Here is a 24,231-nt window from a genome sequence, read left to right on the forward strand (position 1 = left end):
CGCGGCCAGCGCAGACCGAGAGCCGCGGCGGGAGGCGGCCTTGTCGGAAGCCTTTTGCCCGTCTTCTCTCGCTTACCACGCGGCATCACCCCGAGAGAGCAGTTTGTCCCATTTTCCAGGTGAGGAAAGCAGAGGCCAAGCTGATAAGGGCCTTGTTTGAAGCTAAGTGTGGGAGTAAGTTTTTCGAGTCGCACTCAGAATGAGGAGGCTAAGGCAACAGCTACCTCTTCCACGCCATCCTACTTTGCAGCTTTTTCACTTGGGTGTTAAATTGTGTGTGTGTGTGATTGCTTGTACGTATAGTTCACTAAGTGTGAGTGAAATGATTTATACCTTTGCCACTTCAGTTTGTACTCTAGCTTTCAGCTGAAAATTGGCCTTGCCTTGGCTTTTTTGCTTATAGTGTCCAGAACAATTTTAGGGCAGCCCTTAATTTGGAGTCTCTGCCGGCCACCCCCGCATATTAATAGCAGGAGCTTGCATTTAGGAGATGCTTTTGTTTTGTTTTTTGTTTTTTGAGACAGGGTCTTACTATGTAGTTCAGAGTGCTCTGGAACTCACTGTGTAGCCCAGGCTGGTCTCAAATTCACAGCGATCCTCCTGCCTCAGCCTCCCGAGTGCTGGGATTACAGGTGTGCGCCACGCCTGGCCTACGGGATGCTTTTTATGCGTCAGACATGAGTTGGCCCTTAACACTAGATGCGCATTTAAATCTCCCAATAAAACTGGATGATGTCGGCAGACTCTTAACACTAGTTACTGGTAGAAGTAGATAGTGTACTGTTGTGGGAGTCAGGAGTCCATGTGGAGCTACAGGACAGTCATTCTGAACTACTAGGTATGCTGAATAATCCTCAGCAAAATTTCCAAGCATCTTATGTTCCTGTGAGTCAGTAAATCAGTTATTAAAACTTGCAGTGAAAATGAACACCTCATTTAGTTGAATATTGAATGATTGCTTTGCATGTTTATACTATTGTTGAACGTGGGGGGGCAATGTTGACATGAATGACTCATAGTTATGTTTTTGTTTTTTTGAGGCAGGGCCTCTGTGCAGTTCAGGCTGGCCTTGAACTCAGTATGTAGCCCAGGCTGGCCTTGAATTTGTGGTGATCCTCCTGCCTCAGCTTTCCCAGTGTTGGGATTACAGGCGTGCGCCAGCACTCCTGGCTGAATGACTCATAGTTAAAATAGGAAAAACAAAAACCAAGTGCCTCTTTTGGGCAAAGGTGATTTCTTAAATTAATATGCAATGACTTAAACCAAAGTGGCTGACTGTGAAGCGATTTAGCGGTTGCAGCAAACTGGATCCTATTCTTTCACTACACAACATGTTTGTCGTACCCCTAAACATATTTTTGATTTGCCCCCTAGGGATTGATGGCTCATTTTGATAACTTTATTAATGAGGCAACCACAGTGTAATTGCAGCATTTTCCTGTAGTAAATGAAACACTTTCTACAACCAAAGCTATATTTTTCCTATATTTAAGAGGTACACGGAATCTTTAAGGGTATAGAGGTTAGATAGGTACTTTATTTTTCTGAATTTTCTTCGTCTAACATATTTAACATGTCACAATAGATGCTTATTTCACTTTTTTTTTCTAACTGAACTGAAACATGCAGTTACGTTATCATGGCCCTCCTGCATTACTAGGTAGGTGCTTTAGTCCATACTGCTCTGGCCCTGTGGGAAGTTACCAGGAACCACCTGAACCACCTGAGAAGCAAGTGCACTGTGCTTACATGGGTAATTCCCCTTAACCTCCGACCAAAGTTAAGTCACCGGGTCATCCAGTTGGACAAATCTTGAAGGACCTCTGAACCTCTTCACTGCCACTTTGTGCTTGGAATTTGTCCTGTTCTGTTCAAAAGGCTCTTAACGTGCATTACCACAGTGGACTTTGACAGACTCTATATCGTAACCAGCTGTGCGGGGTAAGCCTAGAAAATGTGAAATTCCAACAGTCAAAACGTGTGGATGCAATCTGTGGATCTGTGAAAGCATGGAGACTGCATTGTGGATAAAGGGCCTCTTTTCCCCAGTTTTGCCAAATGAAAAGAGCTAAACTTTATTTTTTAGTGATGCTGTGGGTAGACCCCAGGCCCTAGCACATGCTGGACAAGTTCTCTACCAGTGAGCTGCACCCTCAGCCTGGGGCTAAACTTGTAACAGATTTGAAAATTCATTCCTTTCTCAGAAGGGTGTCTTCTACTGTGAGCCAGGTGTTCGTACATTCACCCAGGCTCTGGGCCACTGTGCCCAGCTGGCCACAGGTACGATAGGTTGTCACGTTTCCTACGAAGGAGTTCAGTCCTAGGAATGTGTTCGTTGGAGAAGACTGCAGCTGGTGCCTCCTGACGTGTCACCACTACTTGTTTGGTACATCGCGGGCCTTTAGTAGGCATTTACTGTCAGTAAAGTTTGGGAACAGGTCTGTCCCATTTTCAGCTTGATTAAGCAGCACAGGTGGTATTTTATTGTGTGCAGGAATCTGTTTTTGTTTTTTTTTTTTTTTAACCATCCTCACCTGTTACCACTGAGTGACGCTTTTTTGGAGACAGTGCCTTAAAACTTTTGAAGGTCTTGTCCTCAAAACCTTATGACTGGTAAACTGACCATGGTGGCACATGCCTGCAGTCCTAGCCCTCAGAAGGCTGAGGCTTGAGGATTGAGAGTTCAAGGCCAGCCCGGGCTGCATAATAAGATCCTGTGGCCAAGTAAACAACAGCAATAACAAAAAAAACTTATGATTACTAAACTTTTTAAGTAATGGAATCCTTTGTGCCAAAGTTTACTAGGACTTTTTTTGTATATGTTTGGAATACATAATACTCAGGTCCTTGCGCTTGCTAGGCAGGCCACCGAACCGCTGAGCTATATCCCAGGCCCTATATTGACATTCATTTTAGGGTAATGGTACGTATATATCATATCTTGATCATTGCTAATCCTCTTTCTCTCTATACCCTTCCTCCTCTCCCCTTTCTCTCATTCCCTCTCCCTATGTCCAAAAAGTCTATCTGTATTTTACTATTTTGGGTTTCTCTTATATGTGAAACAATGCAATATCTCTCACTTTCTGTGTAGGACATTCTTGATTAAATTAAAATTGGAGAAAAATTCTAACCTCAGTAGACTCTGGTGTCCTGTTCATACCTTGTTAGAAACATGTAAAGCTGAGTCCAGGCAAGAAAAAGCCCTTTGCTTTCAAAACACTTTGATGAAGAAACTGTCTTTTGTGAGAGGGCTGAGCTGGCACAGTAGGGATACTGACAATAATCTCTGTGGGTAAGATCTTTTCTGGGACAGCAGGAGCCTTCTGTTCAGGTAATGATAGTGCTTGCTTTGAAACGTGCCCCTGAGAACAAGGCAGAGAGACTTCAGAGGCTGAATTTTTCTTTTAGGCTGGCTGCTACTATAATTGTCATTTAGTGAGCCATGCAGGCATAGAATAAGTATTCAGGTTTTGAGTATATGGATCAGCAAGTGAAATTTTACTTGAGTCCTAACATTTCTTTCCAAGATAAGTACATCTTGCTCATGTGCACCTAATTTGCCAAATGACTGTTTGGAGGTCATTAAAAACAGACACCATCTTTTTTCTTGATGTTTATAGTCAGGTTTTTTTGCATTCCCAGTTATAGTAATGTTGGCAACAAGAGTTAAACAGAAACGTCACCAAATGACGCATTTGACTTTGTAATAAGAAAAGCTTTCAGCCTTAATGTTAAAACACTGCTACAAGCTACAGCTAACATGGGAATATGTTGTCCTCACTTTTTTTCTTTAAGAAGCTGAAGGTGGGCATGCCTGTAATCCCAGCAGGAAGCTGAGGCAGGAGGATTGCTGTGAGTTCAAGACCAGCCTGAACAACATAGCAAGACCCTGTCTCAAAAATTTAAAAAAAAAAGGAAATGCTAAAGTAAAATGGGATTTAAAGATTTCAAAATTCTGGAGGAAAGGTCCTTTTAAAAGCCCCTCAACTGCTAGTGTTAATTTTTTTGTCCATGGCATAGGTAGGACTGAGTAAATATGTGTTTAACAGTTTATACCATTAAAATAGAATATTACTTGCAAAGACTGGTGGAAAGAATATCAAACATATGAGGGTACTGATATGTTGCAGTTCTCCAGTCTGCAATAAATCTATGATATTTTTAGTGTCTGCCTAAGGCAGACCAGTTCAGTAGGATTTAGAAAACGATGTAATAAAAATCCTTATTGTAAAATACAGGCAAACAGGTCTGCTAAGCCTTGAAACTATACTGTTTCTTTTTTGTGTGTGCCTTTATTAAAAATATAAATAAAGGACACTCAACATTCTCCTGTTGCCTGTACTAATTATTTAGAAAACCTTCTTGGGCTTACTGCCAGCTTTTGTCTCTTTGGTTCTAGAAGCCAGATGCTGCAGGAAATGAACTTTTTTTTTTAAGACCAAAAAAAGTCTGTTGTCTTTAAACAGAAGAAGTAATGTCCTGTGAGACAAGTAGTGTGACTTCACAGGCACTTTCCTGCACTTGAGACTTGACTTGCTAGAGTTCTAAATGTCCAGTGAAATATTTAGGAGACGAGACAGGCTAGCTTTGTTCAACTGGAAACTTGGAGGATGATAAGGAAGAGTCTCACATTCTTTCTTCATTTGCTGTTTACTGAAGCGCTGCACTTGACCTCTCTGGGTAGCAGCAGGGGCAGGAAAGATGTCCTGGCTGCCAGGAGTGGCATGAGTAGTTTTGTAACTGGATGAAAGTGGTTGATGATGATCTCAGATCATTTTGATTCTGGAAGAGGTTTCCGCCAGGAGTTTGACTGCGAGTGCGCGGTGCCTGCCTGCCGAGTCTCCAGTCCTCTCCGGTGAAGAGTTACTTTACTCATCACTGCAGAGCGGGCCAGAGGAAAGGCTGGAGCGATATCTCCGTGGTGTTGTATGCTTGCCTTTAAGACAGGGTACTGGTTTCTGTGTGGGTCTCTGTATACACGCGTATATACATCACACACCTGTGAGTGCAAAACAACTCTTTCATCTCCACCCATACACTCATGCTTTTTCATCTGGCGAAAACAAGATAGTAACTTCTTTGGGGTTGTAGTTGCTTTTCACCAGCAGAGCTGGCAACAGATACTCAGGTAGTTGAGTGCTAGTTTCTCACTGCCGTCCATGAAAACAATGGGAAAAGGTTAAGTACCTCAACCAGGAAAATGTGTGCCCTCCACCTTAAAGAAGTACAAGGCTAGCCCTTTCAGTACCCTTAAACTGAGGGACGGTGGATGGTAAGAATCGTGATGAGAGCGAGAGCCTGTTGGCAGTAGTTTCTGCCCTGCCTGTGACTCATCTGGTAGATTTAATCCGCCCACTCAATAGCTTTGTGCTTCAGGTTTCCACATCTGAAAAACTGAGCCGCTTGCCATTGTAGGTTATGCCAAGCTCTCTCCTGGCTCTTTCTTGGTGACATTCTTATGCTTCAAACCAAAGCTAAATTGAACCTTCACAGAGACCCTTCTTGTTACCTCCCTTTCCAAACGGGCCTTTAAGGGCTGGAGATTTGGCGTATGCCCCCCCCCCAAAAAAATTTCATGATGCAAAATGGGCCTTCATCATCACCGAATTCAGATATTTCCCCTACCCTCTTTCCTTTTCCATATCAGGGTAGTCAACAGAGCCTGGCAGCTTTACTTTTAAAATATGTCCGAATCTTGCCCCTTCTCCCCATCTGTGTCTCTGCTCTATGGTCTAGGCCGCTATAGTCTAACCCTTCTGTCACAGTGCTTGGTTTGTCACGGTAGTTGGTTTAATGGCAGCCAGTTCCCCTGGGTTCCATCCCATTTAGGGTAAAAGCCAAAATCCTGACCTCTCCATTTAGGCTCTACCCAGGTTGGCCAGCCTTGGGGCCCCTGTGTGTGTGTGTGTGTGTGTGTGTGTGTGTGTGTGTGTGTGTGTGTGTGTAGGTAGTTAGCCAGAGTCTCGCTGTGTAGCACACGCTGGCCTTCAACTGGTGGGGTGTGTGTGTGTGTGTGTAGGTGTAGGTAGGTGGTTAGCCAGAGTCTTGCTGTGTAGCACAGGCTGGCCTTGAACTCACGGTGACCCTACTGCCTCAGCCTCCCGAGTGCTGGGATTTCAGGGTGCACCACCACACCTGATGCTAACTCCCCTCCTGCACCAGCTTCATCAGACCCCCTGTCAGTGCCTGTCACGCCTCTTTCCAGTTACTTTGTACTTGTTTTGCTTCTGCCTGTAATGTGGCTCCCCTAGACACTAAGACAGGTCATTTATCCATTACATTACATACATCTTGACTGTAATGTCACATGTTTTTAAATTTCAGTCTCCTGGGCCAAGGATGGCTCAGTGGCACTTTGCTTGCCTGGCAAGTGCAAGGTCCTGAGTTGGATCCCTGGAACCAAAAAAAAAAAAAAAAATTGAATCTCCCTCTACTGGGGAAAAAAAATTGAATCTCGGACAGCCACATTTCTCTTCTATCCCTTTCTTGCTTTGTTCTCTTCAGCACTTACTGCTTCAGCACCTTTTCGGCACAGGTTGGGTTGCTGGTCTGCTGTCTGACCTCCCCGACTAGTCTGGGACTGTCAGCAAGGCAGGAACTTCGTCCCCTCCATGCATCATTTTATAGCCAGAGCTTAGAAAGTGCCTAACAATGAAAGCATTCATTCATCAGTCAGTGAGTTCCTGCAATACTTTGCCTCCATATTGGAGCTTACTTTGTAAAATGCTATCTTGTATATTTCATTTGATTTTACACTCTTACATTGATAAAGCTGTCATTTCTCTAAACAAAAAGTATGGATAACTTTAAAAGTCACCTCACTTAAGTGTTCTTGTAAATGGTAGTTAAGACTGGCCCTCAGGCCCTCCTATTCAGAGGTTAGTGCATTTCCTGCCGTATCAAAGGGCCATAAAATTTGTTGTACAGATAAGTATTTCAGTTTACCTATGTTACAACTAGTGTCACCTTTGTATTTTTACTAAATTTTCATTTCTGGAATTGTGTGTAATATAAACAAACCCTGTCTTGTGTACATATATACTTAAAAAGAGAGTTGAGGGTTAGGGATTTAGCTCAGTGGTTCTGCCGCCTGCCTGGCAAGCGTGGGGCCGCGAGTTCGATCCCCCCTACCAAAAAAAAAAACAAAAATGAAAAATTGGGTTTAAAATAAAATACGGTTCTATACTAAATGTAATATTTTTTGTTTGTTTGTTTTTTGTTTTGTTTTGTTTTTGGTACTGGGGCTTGAACTTGGGTCCTTGTGTTCGTGAGGCAGGTGGCGGAACCACTGAGCTAAATCCCCGGCTCTGTAATACGAATTTTTAAAAAATATTGCTGCTTTGCCTAGCTGGTTGGTTCATCTTGGGCAGTAACATGATAAAAAAATACTTGGGGTAATTTTCTTACTATTGATGCATTTTTTTTCTTTTCTTAAGTTTTATTCCCTGCCCAGTGTGGTAGTGCACAACTGTAATGCGAGCATTTGGGAGGCTGAGGTAGGATGATCACTGCAAATTTGAGGCCAGCCTGGGCTATATCTGAACTACATGGGAAGACCCTTTCCCCAAAAAAAAAATTTTAGTCCCATTTGGAGTCTAATACATAACAAATTTTGCTTTGAGCATTGTAGTCACAGCAGCTGGATTCATGGGAACTTTAGAGACTATTGAAAGACCTGCTGGTACTCTGATGTAAAGGTCCATCCAGAAAAGTAGATTGTCAGGATTTGATGAGTCCATCCCATTGGCAAATACTGGATTTTAGAAGACACAGTACTAAATGATCGTTCCTGAACTGATGACTACATGTCCACAAAAATGGATTGCTGTCTTTCTGTTTCCTACAAGTAAGGGTATATGAGAGTACTTCATCTGCTAGAAGACCCCGGTTAAACTAAAAATTGTTTTTCTCTCATTGAGTTTATTGGTACAGTTTAGGCATACAGTACAGTTACATTCATCATTGGGATCTTGTACCTTTACATGACAGGTCTTGGTTCTCATTTTTTCCCCTTGTCCCTAGAACTCGGATTTCCTTTCTGGATCATTCTGTTTACCATTGGGACCTGACTTATACTATATGTGATGGGACCTGGTTCCTTCTTATCTTAAGGACTGAGATATAAAATGTCGAAATAAACTCCTTTGGATTATTCTAAGATTCATTTGTTGTGCTAGATCTCCAGCTTGCTGCTGAGCTTGGGAAGACATTACTGGATCGGAACACAGAGTTGGAAGATTCTCTCCAGCAAATGTACACAACCAATCAGGAGCAGTTACAGGAAATTGAGGTAATTTCTCAGTGGGGGATACTTTATGTGTGGCATGTTACAGTTGTGCCAGTCATATATTGCTATAATCACACTTTGGAATTAGAACCAGCACTTAATTTGTAATGCAGACTTTTGAAAATAAGAATAATCAGAGAGGTAAGGGGTCAATTTCTATTGTTGGGGGATTCTAATACTTAAGTTTGCTGTAATAAAAGATTTCTCTATATATTTTTAAGTGTGCTTGAAGTAAATGGTTTGGTGTTTGCCCAGTATGTAAAGCAAAATGAAACTATGGATATAATACTTAGTTTCAGTTTTATACTTAATGTATAAAGAAAAGTAAAAGTATAAGGTAGTGAATATTGATCTACCCACCACCCAGTTTAAGCAAGAAAACTGTCCACACTATTGAGAATATCTGTCTCCCTCTCCTTGGTGCCATCTCCTACCCTCTCACTGCCAAACGCCCGTCCAGATTTGGATTTAGATAAGAAAGTAAAAAGATCATAGTACCTGATTTCATGTGTTTAAATTCCTTGTGCCATTCAAGGAATTACTCATAAAAACACATTCCTTTTACTTTTTGCCTAGTTTGGAAAACTAAAATGAAAGATGCTAGTGTAGGGCTTTAAAATAGAAAGTGCTTAAATGCTTTTTAAAGCCTTTAACACTGCCTTTATAAATAAAACTGTGTAAGATTCCAGGTTAGGAAGAGAGAAATACAGTGTCTATAAAGTGTTGTGTTCTTTATCTTTCAGTTTATTTAGAAAAGAAAGTTAAATGGCCTAATCACTTATATTTTCTATATTAACTTTATAGGATGTTTTAAGATTTATAAATTTCTACTTAAAAAAAATAAAATGGAAGGTGCCATTTCAGGTAGCCCAGCTGTATGTCTGTGTGAAGATAACTATGGCTGATAGCCAGATGGGGCCCCATTGGAGCACCTCTCTCCATGCCCCAAGCTTCTCCCAGCCCCTTATAAGGTGCATACTTACTACAGCTCCGCACCTTCACATCAGGACGGTAGACACCAGCCTCTTCCTGTGTATGGGAAAATGTGAAAGACCCAGAAACATCGAAGTAGTAGTGATTGTGTGCTGAACCAGGTGCTGGGAATTCAAAGAAGCAGAATTGCTGCGTAAGTCTCTGCCTTCAGAGCAGTCGCGTGCATTTCAACTTTTGAATACAAGTAAAACTATCATCAAAACTAAGGCAAATTTATAATCTGTGTTAATTTCATACATTAGCCATAAAATGTTATAAAAAGATGACCCTCCCCTTCAGCAAGATTTAATATAGCCAGTGATGTGATTGAAACACATTTTTATAATTCTAGGAAGGCATAGTTCGTAATGACTTTTTGTTGTTGTTACTGCGGATCGAACTCAGGTGGGTCCTTGCACTTGCAAGGCATGCAGTGGAACTACTGAGCTAAATCCCTGGCCTTTGTAAGGATTATTATTGGAGTTTCCAGGTACCATTTTTAGCACATTTTACATTAAAAAAGCATAAAAGCCTGACATGGTTGCCTGTAATCCCAGCACGCTGGGAGACTTAGGCAGAAAGATTGAAAGTGCAACAAGCCCAGCCTGAATGGCTTAGAGACTTAGCCAAGCCCCTGTCTCAAAGTTAGAAAAAGGTTGGGAATGTGGCTTGGTAACATCCCTGGATTCATCCTTCAGTACTGCCAAAAAAAGAACAAAAGGACATACTATACCCTAAATTAAATGTAGTGACTTGTAAAAAAAAAATCACTTCTTAGAATTATTAAACCAGCCAAATGTTATATGTAATCAAGGAACTCATTTTCCTGCTTTGTTTCTTAGCCTTTGTTTTTCAGATCACTGAATAATTTTATAAACTAGTATAGACTCACACACTGGGGTGATTTATCTGTATTTGGATACATAGTCTCAATACATTATATTGATGCTTCCTATGAAAGCATCTAAACACTATAACCAGCAGTTACATTAACACGTCTTCCATGTATATATGGAAGAAGGCCAAATGGTTATGGAATTAGAATTATACTTGTTGGTTAGTGCAAGAGTTTATAAACACGGTTGCTTTATGATTTAAGTCATCTCTCTTCCTTTTCTGTGGTATGGAGGGTTAGACAGTTAAGTCAGGTGGTTTACATTCTGGAATAATTGAAAAAGATCTTTGAGATTCTCTAAGTCTACCATCTCTCTTCCATAAGACACCGCAAAGCATAATGGAAATGAAGTATCCAGTTCAGACCTTAATGGTTAAATATAAAATTAAATACATGTATAAGCCTATTCAAATAAATGTAGTTTGGAATACTTTCAGAAATATTTATATATGTCTCTCACTTCTATAGAGAATGTGGTCCACTGTAACACAGATCAAAGCATTGCAGAATACAGTTATTTTACTCTTTATCCAGATCTGGTTTATAGCTGAGAGCAGCCCCTACCTTTTTGCTTTTTATAATTGCTTCCTGGAAATAGGAAATGCACAACAGGGAGATGAGAGAGGCATAGTAGCTAAGCCCAGTTAATACCCAGGGTCTCTCACAGATTAGCTTTACTGCCTGCTTGTTCACATCTATGCCTGGGCAGAGTTACAAACCGCAGTGTAGACTTTTGAAGTCTGTCCAGGGCCGGGGATTTAGTTCAGTGGTTCGATCCCCAGTACCAAAAGAAAAAAAAAGAAAAAGTCTATCCAGTCTACAACAAATGCTTGTGTCAAAGTAACCAGGCAGCCAAACAGCCCAACACCCTACTGAAAGATGATCTTTGATTATGTACCTCTTGTTATTGCAACCTCTAGGAACCCCCATAAGCTTTATGAGGGCTCTTTTCTTAGTTTATACTTGTCCTTTTTTTTCTATTTGCTTAACAACTTTTTATTAAAGTGTACAGACAGAATAGAGCACAAACCTAAGTGTATGTAGTTTGATGACTTTCCATGCAGCCAGCACCCAGATAAAAACATTATCAGCCCATCCATCCAGTCACCAGCATTCTGATAGTGACACTCTACAGTATGTTGATGTGTTTTTGACCGTTACATGAATGGAATCACTTGTACAAGTTTTTAACTAACATTTTATTTTATATATTATGTTATTTTATTTGTGCTGGGGATTGAACCCAGGGCCTTGTGCATGCTACCACTGAGCTGGACCCCCTGCATACCCCTAAACTAACTTTTTAGAATGTTTATTGGCAGTTTCCCTCCTTAGAAAAGCAATATGTTGGGCTGGGAATTTAGTTCAGTGGTGCCGCTGGCTGCCTCACAAGCACAAGGTCCCAAGTTCAATCACTGGTACCAAAAAAAAAAAAAAAAAAAAAGTAGTGTGTCATCTTTTTTAAATTTAGAAAAATAACAGTTAAAAATCAAAAAGTCAACTCTTTCCACATGACCTAGAGCAATTGAAAATGAGATAGTGTTTAAAAAGGTTCAGGAACAGACTAGTCAGTGGACAAAGAATAGCACAGAACTGGCAGAAATACCAGAATAAAATTCCCCAAACTCTGATTTATGGAAGTAGACAGCTAGAAAACTCCCAAATGCTGTTTTGTAATACTACAAGTATTCCCTTTTTTTTTTTTTTTTTTTTTTTGGTACCAGAGATCAAACTCTCAGGACCTTGGCAATTGCAAAGCAGAAGCTGAACCACTGAGCTAAATCCCCAGCCCCTACCACGAGTATTCTTTCAGAGACTGTTAGTGGGTTTCAGTCAGTCTTCGTAAAAACTGATCAGTGCTTTTGATAGACATTGTTTTTCATGTTACAAAAACTAAGCTACTGAAAGTAATGGTTCCACTGGCTTACAGAATCCTATAGCCTTTTATTCATTGCTAGTTTGAAGAACTAATTTTTTTTATACTCCAGAGCAAGTGTTTTTGGTCCAGAGTGGGTGGGGAGGGGAAGAGAGGGACTGTGGGTTGTAATGAGGGATGAACCCATCTTTCCTACAGTCATTTAAGCAGCCTGCAGCCTTGTGTCTGTGCTTTCTTCTTGGACACCTGCACTGTCTCCACAGCAGTTTTGCTGACCTCTCAAACTAGTTTAGCCTGCAAGGCATCCTGATTTGCAAGAGTTCATGCCTTCCTTGGAATTTAAAGCATTTTCTGCTTCTTTTACAACATCTATCGATACTCATGTGTGTGTGTGTGTGTGTGTGTTGTGTTTCCTCCTTTTCGAGATGCTGGGGATTAACCCAGGACCTCGTACATACTAGGCCAGTACTCTACACTCTTGGCTCTTACACTTACTTCTCGTTTTGTTTTATTCCATCCCCATACACCATTTCTCACTGCAGTATTGAGGACCTTTGCTGTGTTTATGATCTTTTCCACACACTTGTTGAAATATCTTAACAGAGAAGAAATGGTTTACAAAGCTCTTCCAGTAATTCCTAAATTCTGGCTTTCCACCTGTGGATATTTTAAAGGAGGCGAGACGCTCTGGCTGACATGTTAAGAGATTCAGGTATAGGCCTTAAATTTTATTTGCAAATAACTAGAGGATTTGAGCAGGAAAATTGCCTCTCAGATCCTGTGCCCTTGTGAGGTGATAAGGGGTTGTTGGAAGGGGAGGAAATTAAGGAAATGATACATATTGGACAGTATGTAGTTTATTTGCCCATGTCCTCAGAATTTTTATAGTAAAAGAATCATTCTGAAAAAATAAACCCTCTTGAAATACTGTAGATTAGGTCTTAAATGTATGCCAAGCTTTTAATAGTTGGATTATAGATGGCTTTTTTTTTTTTATAGTTACACTTTCCTACTCTCCAGATTTCCTATTAAGGGAAATACATTACTTTCATCAAGGGAAAGGGATTTTTCAAAGGTAATAGTATGGGCTGAGGATTTAGCTCAGTCGTGCCACTGCCTGCCTTACAAGCAAGGTCCTGAGTTGGAACCCTGGTACCAAAAAAAAAAAAAAAAAAAAAAAAAAAAACAAACGTAATACTAAAAGGTTATTTTCATTGTTTTAAGTTCAGAGGACCTGCCCTGTACTCCCTGACCTCAGGATAAGCTCAGCGCTGCTGGGAAGCCAGTTTCCCCTCTGCTCCTGTTGTATATGGGTTGTGTGTATCTGTTCCTGCCCTCCAGGTTATAGTCCCACAATCTCACATAGGTTTTCAGTAATCCTGCTGGCCTTTCTTTTCCTTAGTTTTCCTCAGTCATATCGGTGGCCCATTTTATAGCCTTTGTGGTAGTCGGGATCTTGTACTCAGGTGACATTCTGTGCAAAGTTCTAGAGGTGCTCAGACTTTGATACTGTCACAGTAACTGAAGTTTTACCCACGTCTGCCATCCTCCGTCCTCCTCCCTCCACTGTTTTGTACGAACAGACTTTTCTCCATTTCACATGATTGTCAAATTCATTTGTCTTTGTATCAAAGATTCTGCATTGAGAAAAATCAGAACGCAAGAAACATGTCCGTATCTTGAGGTGAATGATAGGAAATATGCTAACACATTTCCTTCTGCATTCAGAAAGTGGGTAAGTGTAGTTCAGAGGCCAGAGGTCAGGCCTGAGAGCAGAGCGTCAGACTCCAGAGTTTGGTGTCTGCTCTGTGTCAGCGCTTGCTCAGAGGTCTGATTTTTCTTTCTAAGTTGCTGATCACATTAGTTACGCTCCTATACAGGTGATTGGAACTGAATTCAGAGAGGTAAAAGGCCTTTCTGATTAATTTTGATGTAAGATTAAACTCCAGGCGAACGGTGAGCGGCGGCGACAGCAGCAGTGGCAGCAGCGGCAGCGCGGAGAGGCGCAGCGGAGGTTTTCCTGGTTTTGGACCCCAGTGGCCGGATGGTGATGGTGAAATCCTCCCTGCAGCAGATCCTCAATAGCCACTGCTTCACCAGAGAGAAGGAAGGGGATAAACTTAGTGCCACCATTCACGCCAGCCACACCATGCCACTTCTTAATCTGCACAGCCGCGGCGGCCGCAGCAGCGAGAGTCCCAGGGTCTCCATCAGTTGCTGTAGTAACCTGGGTCCAGGGCCTCGGTGGTGCTCCTGATGTCCCTCACCCACCCCTGAAGATCCGAGGTGGGCGAGGGAATAGTCAGGGGATCACAGTCTTTCAGCTAACTCATTCTACTCTGATAATCAGCTGAGTATAACAGAGGAACTAACATCTAATAACAAGAGGAGGATTCTAAATGTCCAGTCCAGGCTCACGGATGCCAAACACATTACCTGGAGAGCCGTGTGGAGCGGCAGCAGCCTCTACCTTGAGATCCCAGGCGGCCCCCTGCCTGAGGGGAGCAAGGACAGTTTCGCAGTTCTCCTTGAGTTTGCAGAGGAGCAGCTCCATGCGGACCATGTCTTCATTTGCTTCCATAAGAACCGGGAAGGCAGAGCTGCCCTGCTCCGGACCTTCAGCTTTTTGGGCTTTGAGATTGTGAGACCAGGGCATCCCCTTGTCCCCAAGAGACCCGATGCTTGCTTCATGGCCTACATGTTGGAGAGAGAGTCTGCTGGTGAGGAGGAGTAGTGGCCCCGACTGCCAAGGGAGCCCGCATGGTGGTGGTCATCCCCGTCCCCTCAGTGTGCTGCACTGGGGGACACAGACTCGGTCCTCTCTTCTGCATTTGTCCACGTGTCATAATTGTGCAAATAAACGCCCACTCCAAATTAGCCATATATTTCTTGAAGTTTAATGTATTTGTGATACTGAAGTATTTGCTCTAATTCTAAATAAAAGTTTATATTTAAAAAAAGAAGAAGAAGATTAAACTCCAGCCATGTGAAAATAAGCTCCTTGTCATTCTTTAGATTATTCTCAGGGCCAAGTCCTCTTAAGACCAAAATATGACGTTCTTAAACTGTTCCATTGTGTTTTTATATACCAAACAAGGTTGTTATATATCAATCATGTTTTTATATGTCAAAGCAAACTAGCGGTAGTTTTTTTAAATGGCCTCTGTACATATCGGCATATTGACTTATTTGCTGTATATTGGCCACAGTCCTAATTTGACATTATATCTTTGGTTTTTTTGGTACCAGGGATTGAACTCAGGACCCTTGTGCTTGCAAGGCAGGCACGGTGCCATTGAGCTAAATCCCCGGCCCTTGATATTATAACTTTAGAAAAACGAACAACTAAAAAGATAAAAACAAGAAGAAAAGGGCAATTAATTTTTGACCCATATAGTAGGTGGCAGGATTGTGAATGCCCTCACTTTGGATTTCTGAGGGGTGCCGGTGTCATGGAAATAAGCAGAGAAATGATCCGTACATGGGAAAGAGAGGCAAGAGGTAGGGGCCGATAGGCTTGCTTCCCCAGAGGGTTGTAACCAGAGCCCATCTCAGAATCTTTCAGTTCCATCTCCTTGTATTTCACATCTGAGTTGTGTCCAGCTCGGTAAGGTGTTGTGAATAAAGGTCTAGAAATTGCCATCCTGCAGGTTTGTTAGTCCCTGCTGTGTTGAAGGATTGGAAGAGATAGAACAAGACCCTTCCCTTTGGTCGGGGGCACACCGGGAGGGGAAAAGAAAAGAAAAACAATGAAATTCTTCAGTTGATTAATAGTTTGTGTAGCAAGAGATCATGTGGGAACTTGGGAAGAATGCTGCTTTGGACCTGGCTTGTTTGAAATGAGGCTTACTGGGTAACTGAAATTCTGAACTTTTTGTGCTCTAAGCCTCTGATGATTTCTTTAAAAATACACTGAATTATAAAGGAAATCTGTAATATTAAAATAGCTACCAAACACTGAAAAGCATGTATTAATTCATTAAATAACAAGATCTAGTGGAAATCTGAAAACGAGCATAATTGTGCCAGGTATGGTGGCACGTGCCTGAAATCCCAGCACTCAGGAGGATCATGAGTTCAAGGCTAGGCTGGACTACATAGCAAGACCCTGGCTCGACAAACAAAACAAAGGCTAAGCTTGGTGTCACACGCCTGTCATCCCAGCAGGAGGATCACTGTGAGTTTGAAGTCGGCCTGGGTTACATAGTGAGTTCAAGGCCAGCCTGAACTACATAGTGAGACCCTGTCTCAAAAACAAGCAAAACAAAAACTACCATGTTTTCAAATAGTGATAATCCTAAGCAATAAATCAAGATTTCTGCAACCACTACTATGTGATGTGAAAATGCCTGTGATTTCTATTGGTGATGGTCACAAATACCTGTAATACAACTGGCGGTTCCCTTTGTAATTGAAGAAAATGCCAAATTACAATTAAAACTACCCAAGTAACTTGTGTTCCCCATCCAAGGTCATAGACCCAGTCGATTCTGTCCTAGGACCTGGGTCTAAGAAGAGCTAGCTGGGTTAAGTGGAGCCAGCCAGAAGTGCCTCTCCTAGGAGAGGGGAGAGCACATTAAAAGCATCAAAGGAGGAAGGGGTTTGCCTTAACGTGGGCCAACTCCAAAAGTTTAAGGTAAAGCTACTCCTGAGTGTGAAAGGAGGGAAGCTGGAAAACAACGAGATAATTGGGAAAATGTTATGCTGAAACATAAATAGGAAGGAGATGTTTTCATCCCTTAGGACTTGTGGTTGTGCTAAAATGAAGTCTTACCTCAAAAACATACAGAGATAGGCCAGGCATGGTGTGTTGCAGGCCTGTAATCCCAACTACTTGGGAAACTTAGGCAGGAGGCTCACAGGTTAAAGCCAGCCTGAGCTACTTGATGAGACTGCCTCAAAATATAGTGTAAAAAGGGCTGGGGATGTAGCCCAGGATAGAATGCCTGCCTAGTGTGTGCAAGCCCAGGGGTTCGGTGCTCCATACTGAAGGGGGAGGGAGTGGGATAGAGATGTGCACTTGAACTAAGATGGCTTGGGTTTGCTTTATTGTTTTTATTGTTGTTGTTGTTTGATTTTTTTGGTAGTTTTTGTACCAGGATCAAACTCGGGTCCTTGCACTTGCAAGGCAGACAGCAGCTCCGCTGAGCTAAATCCCCAGCTTGGGTTTGCTTTAAATGTGTGTAAGGTGAGTGGTGCCCTGAGGGGGAGCAGTCAAAAGTAAGGTAACCAGTTTGTAATTTCAGGGAATTAAAGATTGTTAAGAATATAGTAAAACATAATGTTATGACAGAAAATACTGTTGTGATACAGTTAAAATATAGTGAATAACTGCAACCAAGCAAAGACCTAAGACAGAAAATGGTAAGCAGTAAGGGTAAGAGTTTGGGGCCAGGAAGTGGTGAGTGGTAGTGCTTGCCTAGCATTTGAGAGGTCCTGGGTCCCGTCCCCAGCACGGCAAAAAGGTCAGACCCTCTCTCCTAAGTGGGATCCATGTCTGCTGATGCTAAGATTGTCTGAGTTTTTTGATAAAATTGCAGAATCTTGGCTTTATGCCACTTCTTGCTGAGTCGGCATTTGTGAAGCATGAGGACCCAGGTCCCACCCTGTGAAGTCTTCCGGGTAAATCTCAGCACACTTGTAACGCTTGAAAACTGTCATTCTAAATAAAGATGACAGTAGCCACCTCTTAGGAGTGATTTTATATATATCACATATCATCCTGGACTCTAAATATATCACTGTTTATGTAAATTCCTTTATACCTTTATGTATATTTTCACATACAGAGGAGAAAAAATAAAATTTTCCTCAGCCATCATGAGCCCTTGGTTGGAGTGGACCCCTGTAACAAAAGTTTAACAAGAGGAGAAACTGGGGCATTTATGGTTATGGATTAGATCTGAAATGTCCCTCCAGTCTCCTGTATTTGGAGGTGGGGCTTTCAGAGGGTGACTGGGCTATGGCACCCGCTGAGTTCCCCGGTGCATGTGCAGTTAGGGGGTGGAGCCTGGGTGGAGGTGGGTTGCCGAGGACTTGACCTGGAAAGATGCATTCCTGTCCTTGGCTCCCCGCTTCCCTTCTGTTTCCTGGCTCTCCTCTGCCTTGCCCCTGCACCGGGCCATCTCTGCCTTGGATACAGCCAGCTTTGTTTTTTGAGACAAGGTCTTGTTGTGTAGTTACGGCTGGCTTTCAACATCCTTGAACTTGTGGCCAGCTTTTCTCCCTCAACCTCCTGAGTGCAGGGATTGTAGCATTTGCCACCATGTCTGACATCAACCAACTTTGGACTGAACCCACTGGAACCATGAGCTTAAATAGAACTCTTTTCCTTTAAGTTGCATCTGGTACTTTGTCCCAGGGGACAAGGAAAGTGACTAATATGTTTATTAACGTATTTTTTCATGTGTGTACGTACAAGGGAGGTAGATACCCAAATTAGTAAGAGATGGCTTTGAGTTTCATCTTATTAAGAACAGTAAATTCTTAAGTCGTCAGACAAAGGAAGTTGTCAGAAAGGCTTCCCCGTGAGAACTGATATTGATTTCCAAGGGACGGAGAGAAACCAGGGGGTTTAAGGCAGAAAGAGTGAACGCGGCTCTCCGGGACCACTGAGATCTGCAGCCTCTGTGATCAGTTCTGGACCCAAGAAGATGTGAACCAAGACTTAAGTTTATAGCAAATTAGTTTGGAGGCAAACTGTGGCCTGCATTGATCTGATGCCCTTTATAATCTTCATACTTTCTGAAGCAGAAGTATAAATGCCTGATTACTGACTCCTGCCCAGACCTCACAGAGGGTGTTAGGAAGTATAAGGTTTGAACATTGTTTTTCTGAAATTCCAAGAATTTCCTAACATTTTTTCACCCCAAGAGTGTCAGAGACTAATTGTTCATGCAACCCATTGCTACCAGTTTAGTTGAACTAGATGTGGAAAAGGCCATATGTGAGTCAACACCTTCAAGAGCCGATCAAGTATCATCTAGCCCGTGCCTTTGAAAGATGTCTGTTGGCCCTGCGGTACTTGGACAGTGTGGACTCGGAAGAGTGCTTCAGTGTGGGGTTCTCACTATGCTACCTCTTGATCATCAGAAATGCTTCAGCCCTTTCTTTTTCCCTCTTTCTGATTGCGTCCAGAGACGTGAATCTTGTGTTTGGGATACGTATGTGTGTTAGTATCTTCAGGTAGACTTGAGTAGCGGCGAGAGTGAAGGTGACCGAACACTGTGGCATTCAGACTGATTATTCTTCTTTATCCTCGGGCATTTACAAAGTAGTCTTAGCAAGACCAAAATAGTCTGGCAAGTTTAATAACAGCAGTCTTAGAAGTGTACTACACTTAAATATCTTGGATGATAGCTATGTTTTACTGCTTTTTGTCCGGCATATTTATATTTCACTCAAAGGCAAAAAGGGGAGGGGGTGATTTTTCCAAGTGAAAAATCAGCCAGGCGTAGTGACACACATCTGTAATCCCAGCACTCAGGAGGCTGAGGCAGGAGGATCTCCACGTGTTCCTGGCCGGCCTGGGCTACATAGTGAGACCTTGTCCGCCCCCCCGCAGCAAACAAACAAAAAAACACCATACCTTAGGCTTCCTTCTTCCTATTAAACATAATTATTTTCTGTTTTGTTTGAGGCATAGTCTCACTATGCAGTTCAGGCTGGCCTTGAACTCTGCAGCCCAGGCTGACTTTAAACTAGTGGCAATCCTCCTGCCTCAGCCTCCCAAGGGCCAGGATTACAAGTGTGTGCCACCACACCTGGCTCTTGTTGTTTTAAACTTCAGTGGTATTTTCCAAGCTTTTTCCTTTCAGAGATTATCATTGTCTCCCTTTCAGTTTTGCTCTTGAATATTAATTTTATGTATATTGTGTGCTTTGTAAAATTAGACCAGCCTTATCGTTCCAAGGAACAGTGCTAAGCACTAGGGTAGCTAAGTATATAAAGGATGGCTTATTTCCTCCTACGTAGTTTTATTGGAACTTAAAATTTCTTTTCATAAGATAAACATTTGGTCTCTGCCCCTGGTTCCCTAAAACCTTTGGGGTTCCCTGAGTGACAGAGTGGGACTGAGGAGGGAGGCAGGGCTGAGACTGTGATCGGCCACCAGTGGGCAGCAGCAGAGCTGATCGTTCCACGTCCTGACGTTCGTTGGGAAAACTCTAGAGCAAGACTGCCGACGTGTTGGTGAGCACGTTACTGTGCTGGGAGTGTGGCAGCCCTCACCCCGTCCTGGTTGGTTTGGGGTGTTACGGCTGTGTCTGGCTGTCTCCTCAGATCAGAGCCTCATGCAGTCCTAGGCACAGCTGTTCCAGAGGCGGGTGAGTCTAGAGCGTGTGGTTGGCTCCTGTTAGGGATTAAGGGTGGGCGATTCCTAAGTCAGTCCACTGACTGGCCCTGCTTGGATCCCAGGAGCCCAGACAGAATATTAAAGGGGCAGAAAAAAGCTGCTGAGGTCCCTAGGTCACTTGCGTTTCTCCTCTGCAATGCCCCTCTGCCGCGGACTGAAACCTATAGACTGAGCCAAATAAACCTCTCCTGCTTAGCTTTAGGTGTCAAGCATTTTGTCTCAGCCATGAGAAAAGTAACTAAGACATTGGGAAGCCAGGGAATTCGTGTTGAAATAACGTATCTTGTCTGCTTTTGTCACCTGGTCTCGACTGTCTTCTCTCACAGTATCTGACCAAGCAGGTGGAGCTTCTACGGCAAATGAATGAACAGCACGCAAAAGTTTATGAGCAACTAGATGTCACAGCAAGAGAACTGGAAGAAACAAATCAAAAGCTAGTTGCTGACAGCAAGGCCTCACAGCAAAAAATTCTGAGGTAAAAGATCTAGAATCTATTGAACCCTAGGGGAGGGATTTAGTATAATTTGGAATAGAACGTAGCGGTAGAAAGTTTGGGTTACCATGGAGTAAGGTTTAGTTTAATTCTTCTTGGAGAAAGGAGATTAAATATAAATCCTTTCCAATTGAGAAAGCCCAGTTGGAGTGGCTTGAGACTAATCTCTTCCTATTTTTGCCCTTAATTTAATATGACAAGCAGCAACTGTCCCTCTTCTCTCTGTTCCCCACAGCCTGACAGAAACAATCGAATGTCTGCAGAACAACATTGACCACCTCCAAGGCCAAGTGGAGGAACTGAAGTCGTCTGGCTCAGGGAAGAGACAGAGGAAGTGTGAGCTTGAGAAACCAGCACCCAGTTTCTCCTGTCTGAAAGAGCTGTACGACCTCCGCCAGTAAGAGCCCGCGTTCTGTGGGTTTTGGTACTGGGGATCGAACAGTGGTCCTTGCACTTGCAAGGCAGGCACCAGAACCACTGAGCTAAATGTCCAGCCCTGTAGTTTTTGTTTAGTTTTGTCTTTTGGTACTGGGAATCAAACTGAGGACTTCACACTTGCCAGGCAGGCACGGTGCCGCTGAGCTACATCCCAGGTCCACTCAGATGGGTTTTAACTGGGTGATTCTGACCTGCAGCCAGAGCCGAGAAACCTGGGTCGCTGTATTTCCCAGTGAGGCAAGTGTCATACTGCTGGTACATGTTCTATAATATTCTTAATGTTTAAAAAAACAATTAGTCACAAAACTTGTTTTGTTTCATGTGTTCATTTCCCAGTCTCACGCAGTTTCATTTTAGCCACTGGCCTAGTACTGGTATGGAATAGGCTAAAACTTTGAGTCATTGTCACAGCTCCTCTGAAAGATTGAGTTACACACACACACTTCTTTGCTTTCTCAGTTGATCTGTGCGTTTTTTTCCAACATTTTCCCCAGACATTTCGTGTATGACCATGTGTTTGCCGAGAAGATCACTTCCTTGCACAGCCAGCAGAGTCCCGAAGAAGAGGAAAACGAGCACCTGAAGAAGACAGTGACGACGCTGCAGGCCCAGCTGAGCCTGGAGCGCCAGAAGCGCCTGACCATGGAGGAGGAGTACGGGCTCGTGCTGAAGGAGAACAGCGAGCTGGAGCAGCAGCTGAGAGCCGGCGATGCCTACCGGGCACGGGCGCTGGAGTTGGAGGCCAAGGTGGTAGAGATGCGGCGTGCACTGCAGGCCGAGCACCCGTTTCCGAACGGGGTGGAGAAGCTGGTGCCGGACCCGCTGTTAGTTCCTTTCAAAGAGCCCAGCCAGAGCCTGCTGGAGGAGATGTTCCTGACTGTGTCCGAGGCGTACAGAAAGCCTCTGAAGCGCAGCAGCAGTGACACGGTCCTCAGCAGTCTGGCGGGAGGTGACATCGTGAAGGGCCACGAGGAGACCTGCATCAGGAGGGCCAGGGCCGTGAAGCAGCGGGGCGTCTCCCTCCTGCACGAGGTGGACACGCAGTACAGTGCTCTGAAGGTGAAGTACGAAGAGCTGCTGAAGAAGTGCCAGCAGGAGCAGGGCTCCCTGTCGCACAAGGCCGTGCAGACCGCCAGGGCTCCCGCTAGGGACCCGACCGGGGCCGGCGCCCACGGCTGGGAACCTTGCTGTGTCGCCGCCGAGCGCCCCTGCTCTCCTACCGAGGCGGCGACCCCAGAGTACAAGGCATTGTTTAAGGAGATCTTTAGTTGTATCAATAAAACTAAGCAGGAAATAGAGGAGCAGAGAGCGAGATACCGATCTCTGTCCTCTCATCCCTCTCCTCTCGTTCCTGATTGAACCTCCAGCTCCGCTGCCGATGCCCTATTTCCCGCCGTCCCTTCTCCCGATCCGACAGTTGTTGTAGACTCCAAAGCCAGCTGTTGCTCGCGGCCTTTGCCTCATCACTTTGCTTATTTAGCAAATGCAGAGAGCAAGGAAAGCTACCTGTTTGTTGCACACTTCCTTTAAAACTCCCCAGGAAACGCCATGACACACTGGCCTCTGGCTGGCGCGGGTGAGACTGCAGTTGCTGGAAAAGCCCCAGAACTGGAGGGAGATCCAGACCCAGGACATGGGGGAAAAGGGCAGCGTTAGAACAGAGCCGAGGCGGTTCCCATGGCCTCCTTGCTCAGCTTCTCGGAGCTATAGAAGTGAGGGGGCTGCGCCAAGATCGTTTGCAAACACTGCTGGTAACTGTGAATTCATTTGGAGGAATGTTTGAGAGAAAGCAGGAGTCTAATCCAAAGTAGATGGCATTAAATACTCTTCAGTTTTGTTACATCTGCTGGCGTTGGGCTGTGACTGACAGATTCTGGTGTTCCCCACTCTAACCGAGCGACTCGGCTGGATCAAAGCCTGTGGGTGTGGTCCCCAGGGGCCTCCACCAGCCACCTTGAAAAGCTTTACTCAGAGATGCAGCCCTGAGGGTAAACGATGTCAATCTTTAATTTCCTTTCTCAAGTTCAGACTGAAAGACGTCAAACCCCTTCCTCTCCTCGGTGTTGAGAGCTGGCAGACCTGCCAGCCAGAAGCTCTCCTGCTCAGTGTTTATCATTACTGTAAGTGACTTGGACTTGCTGCAGAAATCCCTATTTCCTACTTTAGTAAGCAGCGTTGCTGTCCTGACTGTGTCCTCTCTCTCCAATACTCTAGTATGTTTTAATTTAAAACTATTTAACAGAACCAAAGTTCTGATTATTGTATATATTTTTCTAAAAGCTAAATAAAGCTACTTGTGAAAATAAATGGACTTACTGCTTTTTTAAAAGCTTATGCCATTTCATTTATCAAATGAATTTTTCCTTCCAACATTTCTAGGAAGAGTTGGTAAGTGATTTTCCCCATTTTCTTTTAAGCAGAAAGTTTGGAGTTATGAGGGTTAATTGTATAAATTCTGCTCACATTACTAAATATTCGTTAAAACCACTAGGATTGAAAAAACATTTTCAAGTTTATATACTCTAATTTTCACTACTTCAGAGATAGCGGACTGGCTTGGTTCTGAATTCATAACATTGGTTAGTTTTCTTCAGTGTTTGACCATTTACTGGGGGGGGGGTTCATAATATATAAATATTAAAAGAAGCACAAACTCCAATTATATTTTCTTTGGGGTTTTTGTTTTGTTTTGTTTTTAGTACCAGGGATTAAACTCACGATCACACTTGCCACTCAGGCACTGTGCCACTAAGCTACATCACCAGTCTATTTTCTTTTGGATGAAGTTTTTTTTTTTTTTTTTTGGTTTTTTGAGACAGGGTCTCACTATGTAGTTAAGACTGACCTGGAACTCACTGTATGACCCAGGCTGGTCTTGAACTCACAGCAATCCTCCTGCCTCAGCCTCCCGAGT

The 24,231-nt window shown here is 43.3% G+C and overlaps 2 protein-coding genes across 2 annotated transcripts in view; both read left to right on the forward strand.

Annotated features, from left to right (window-relative positions):
• Cdr2 (cerebellar degeneration related protein 2) overlaps positions 1 to 23,557 on the forward strand; it is a 25,435-nt gene extending 1,878 nt beyond the window's left edge. Inside the window, exons 3-7 of the mRNA XM_010623544.1 lie at positions 10 to 119; positions 8,181 to 8,293; positions 20,713 to 20,861; positions 21,115 to 21,276; positions 21,812 to 23,557. Coding sequence (XP_010621846.1) covers positions 10 to 119; positions 8,181 to 8,293; positions 20,713 to 20,861; positions 21,115 to 21,276; positions 21,812 to 22,676 — 1,399 coding nt within the window. The 3' untranslated portion in view covers positions 22,677 to 23,557. The remainder of the gene's footprint in view (positions 1 to 9; positions 120 to 8,180; positions 8,294 to 20,712; positions 20,862 to 21,114; positions 21,277 to 21,811) is intronic.
• On the forward strand, positions 14,004 to 14,910 carry LOC104861842 (ornithine decarboxylase antizyme 1-like). The gene is given in 3 exon segments (XM_010623449.3): positions 14,004 to 14,287; positions 14,289 to 14,337; positions 14,340 to 14,910. Coding segments are annotated over 3 exon segments (687 nt in total). The 5' UTR covers positions 14,004 to 14,077; the 3' UTR covers positions 14,768 to 14,910.
• Positions 23,558 to 24,231: the final 674 nt, after the last annotated feature.

Source organism: Fukomys damarensis, unplaced genomic scaffold (assembly GCF_012274545.1).
Source record: "Fukomys damarensis isolate Sample0158 unplaced genomic scaffold, DMR_v1.0_HiC HiC_scaffold_34, whole genome shotgun sequence".
NCBI lineage: Eukaryota > Metazoa > Chordata > Mammalia > Rodentia > Bathyergidae > Fukomys > Fukomys damarensis.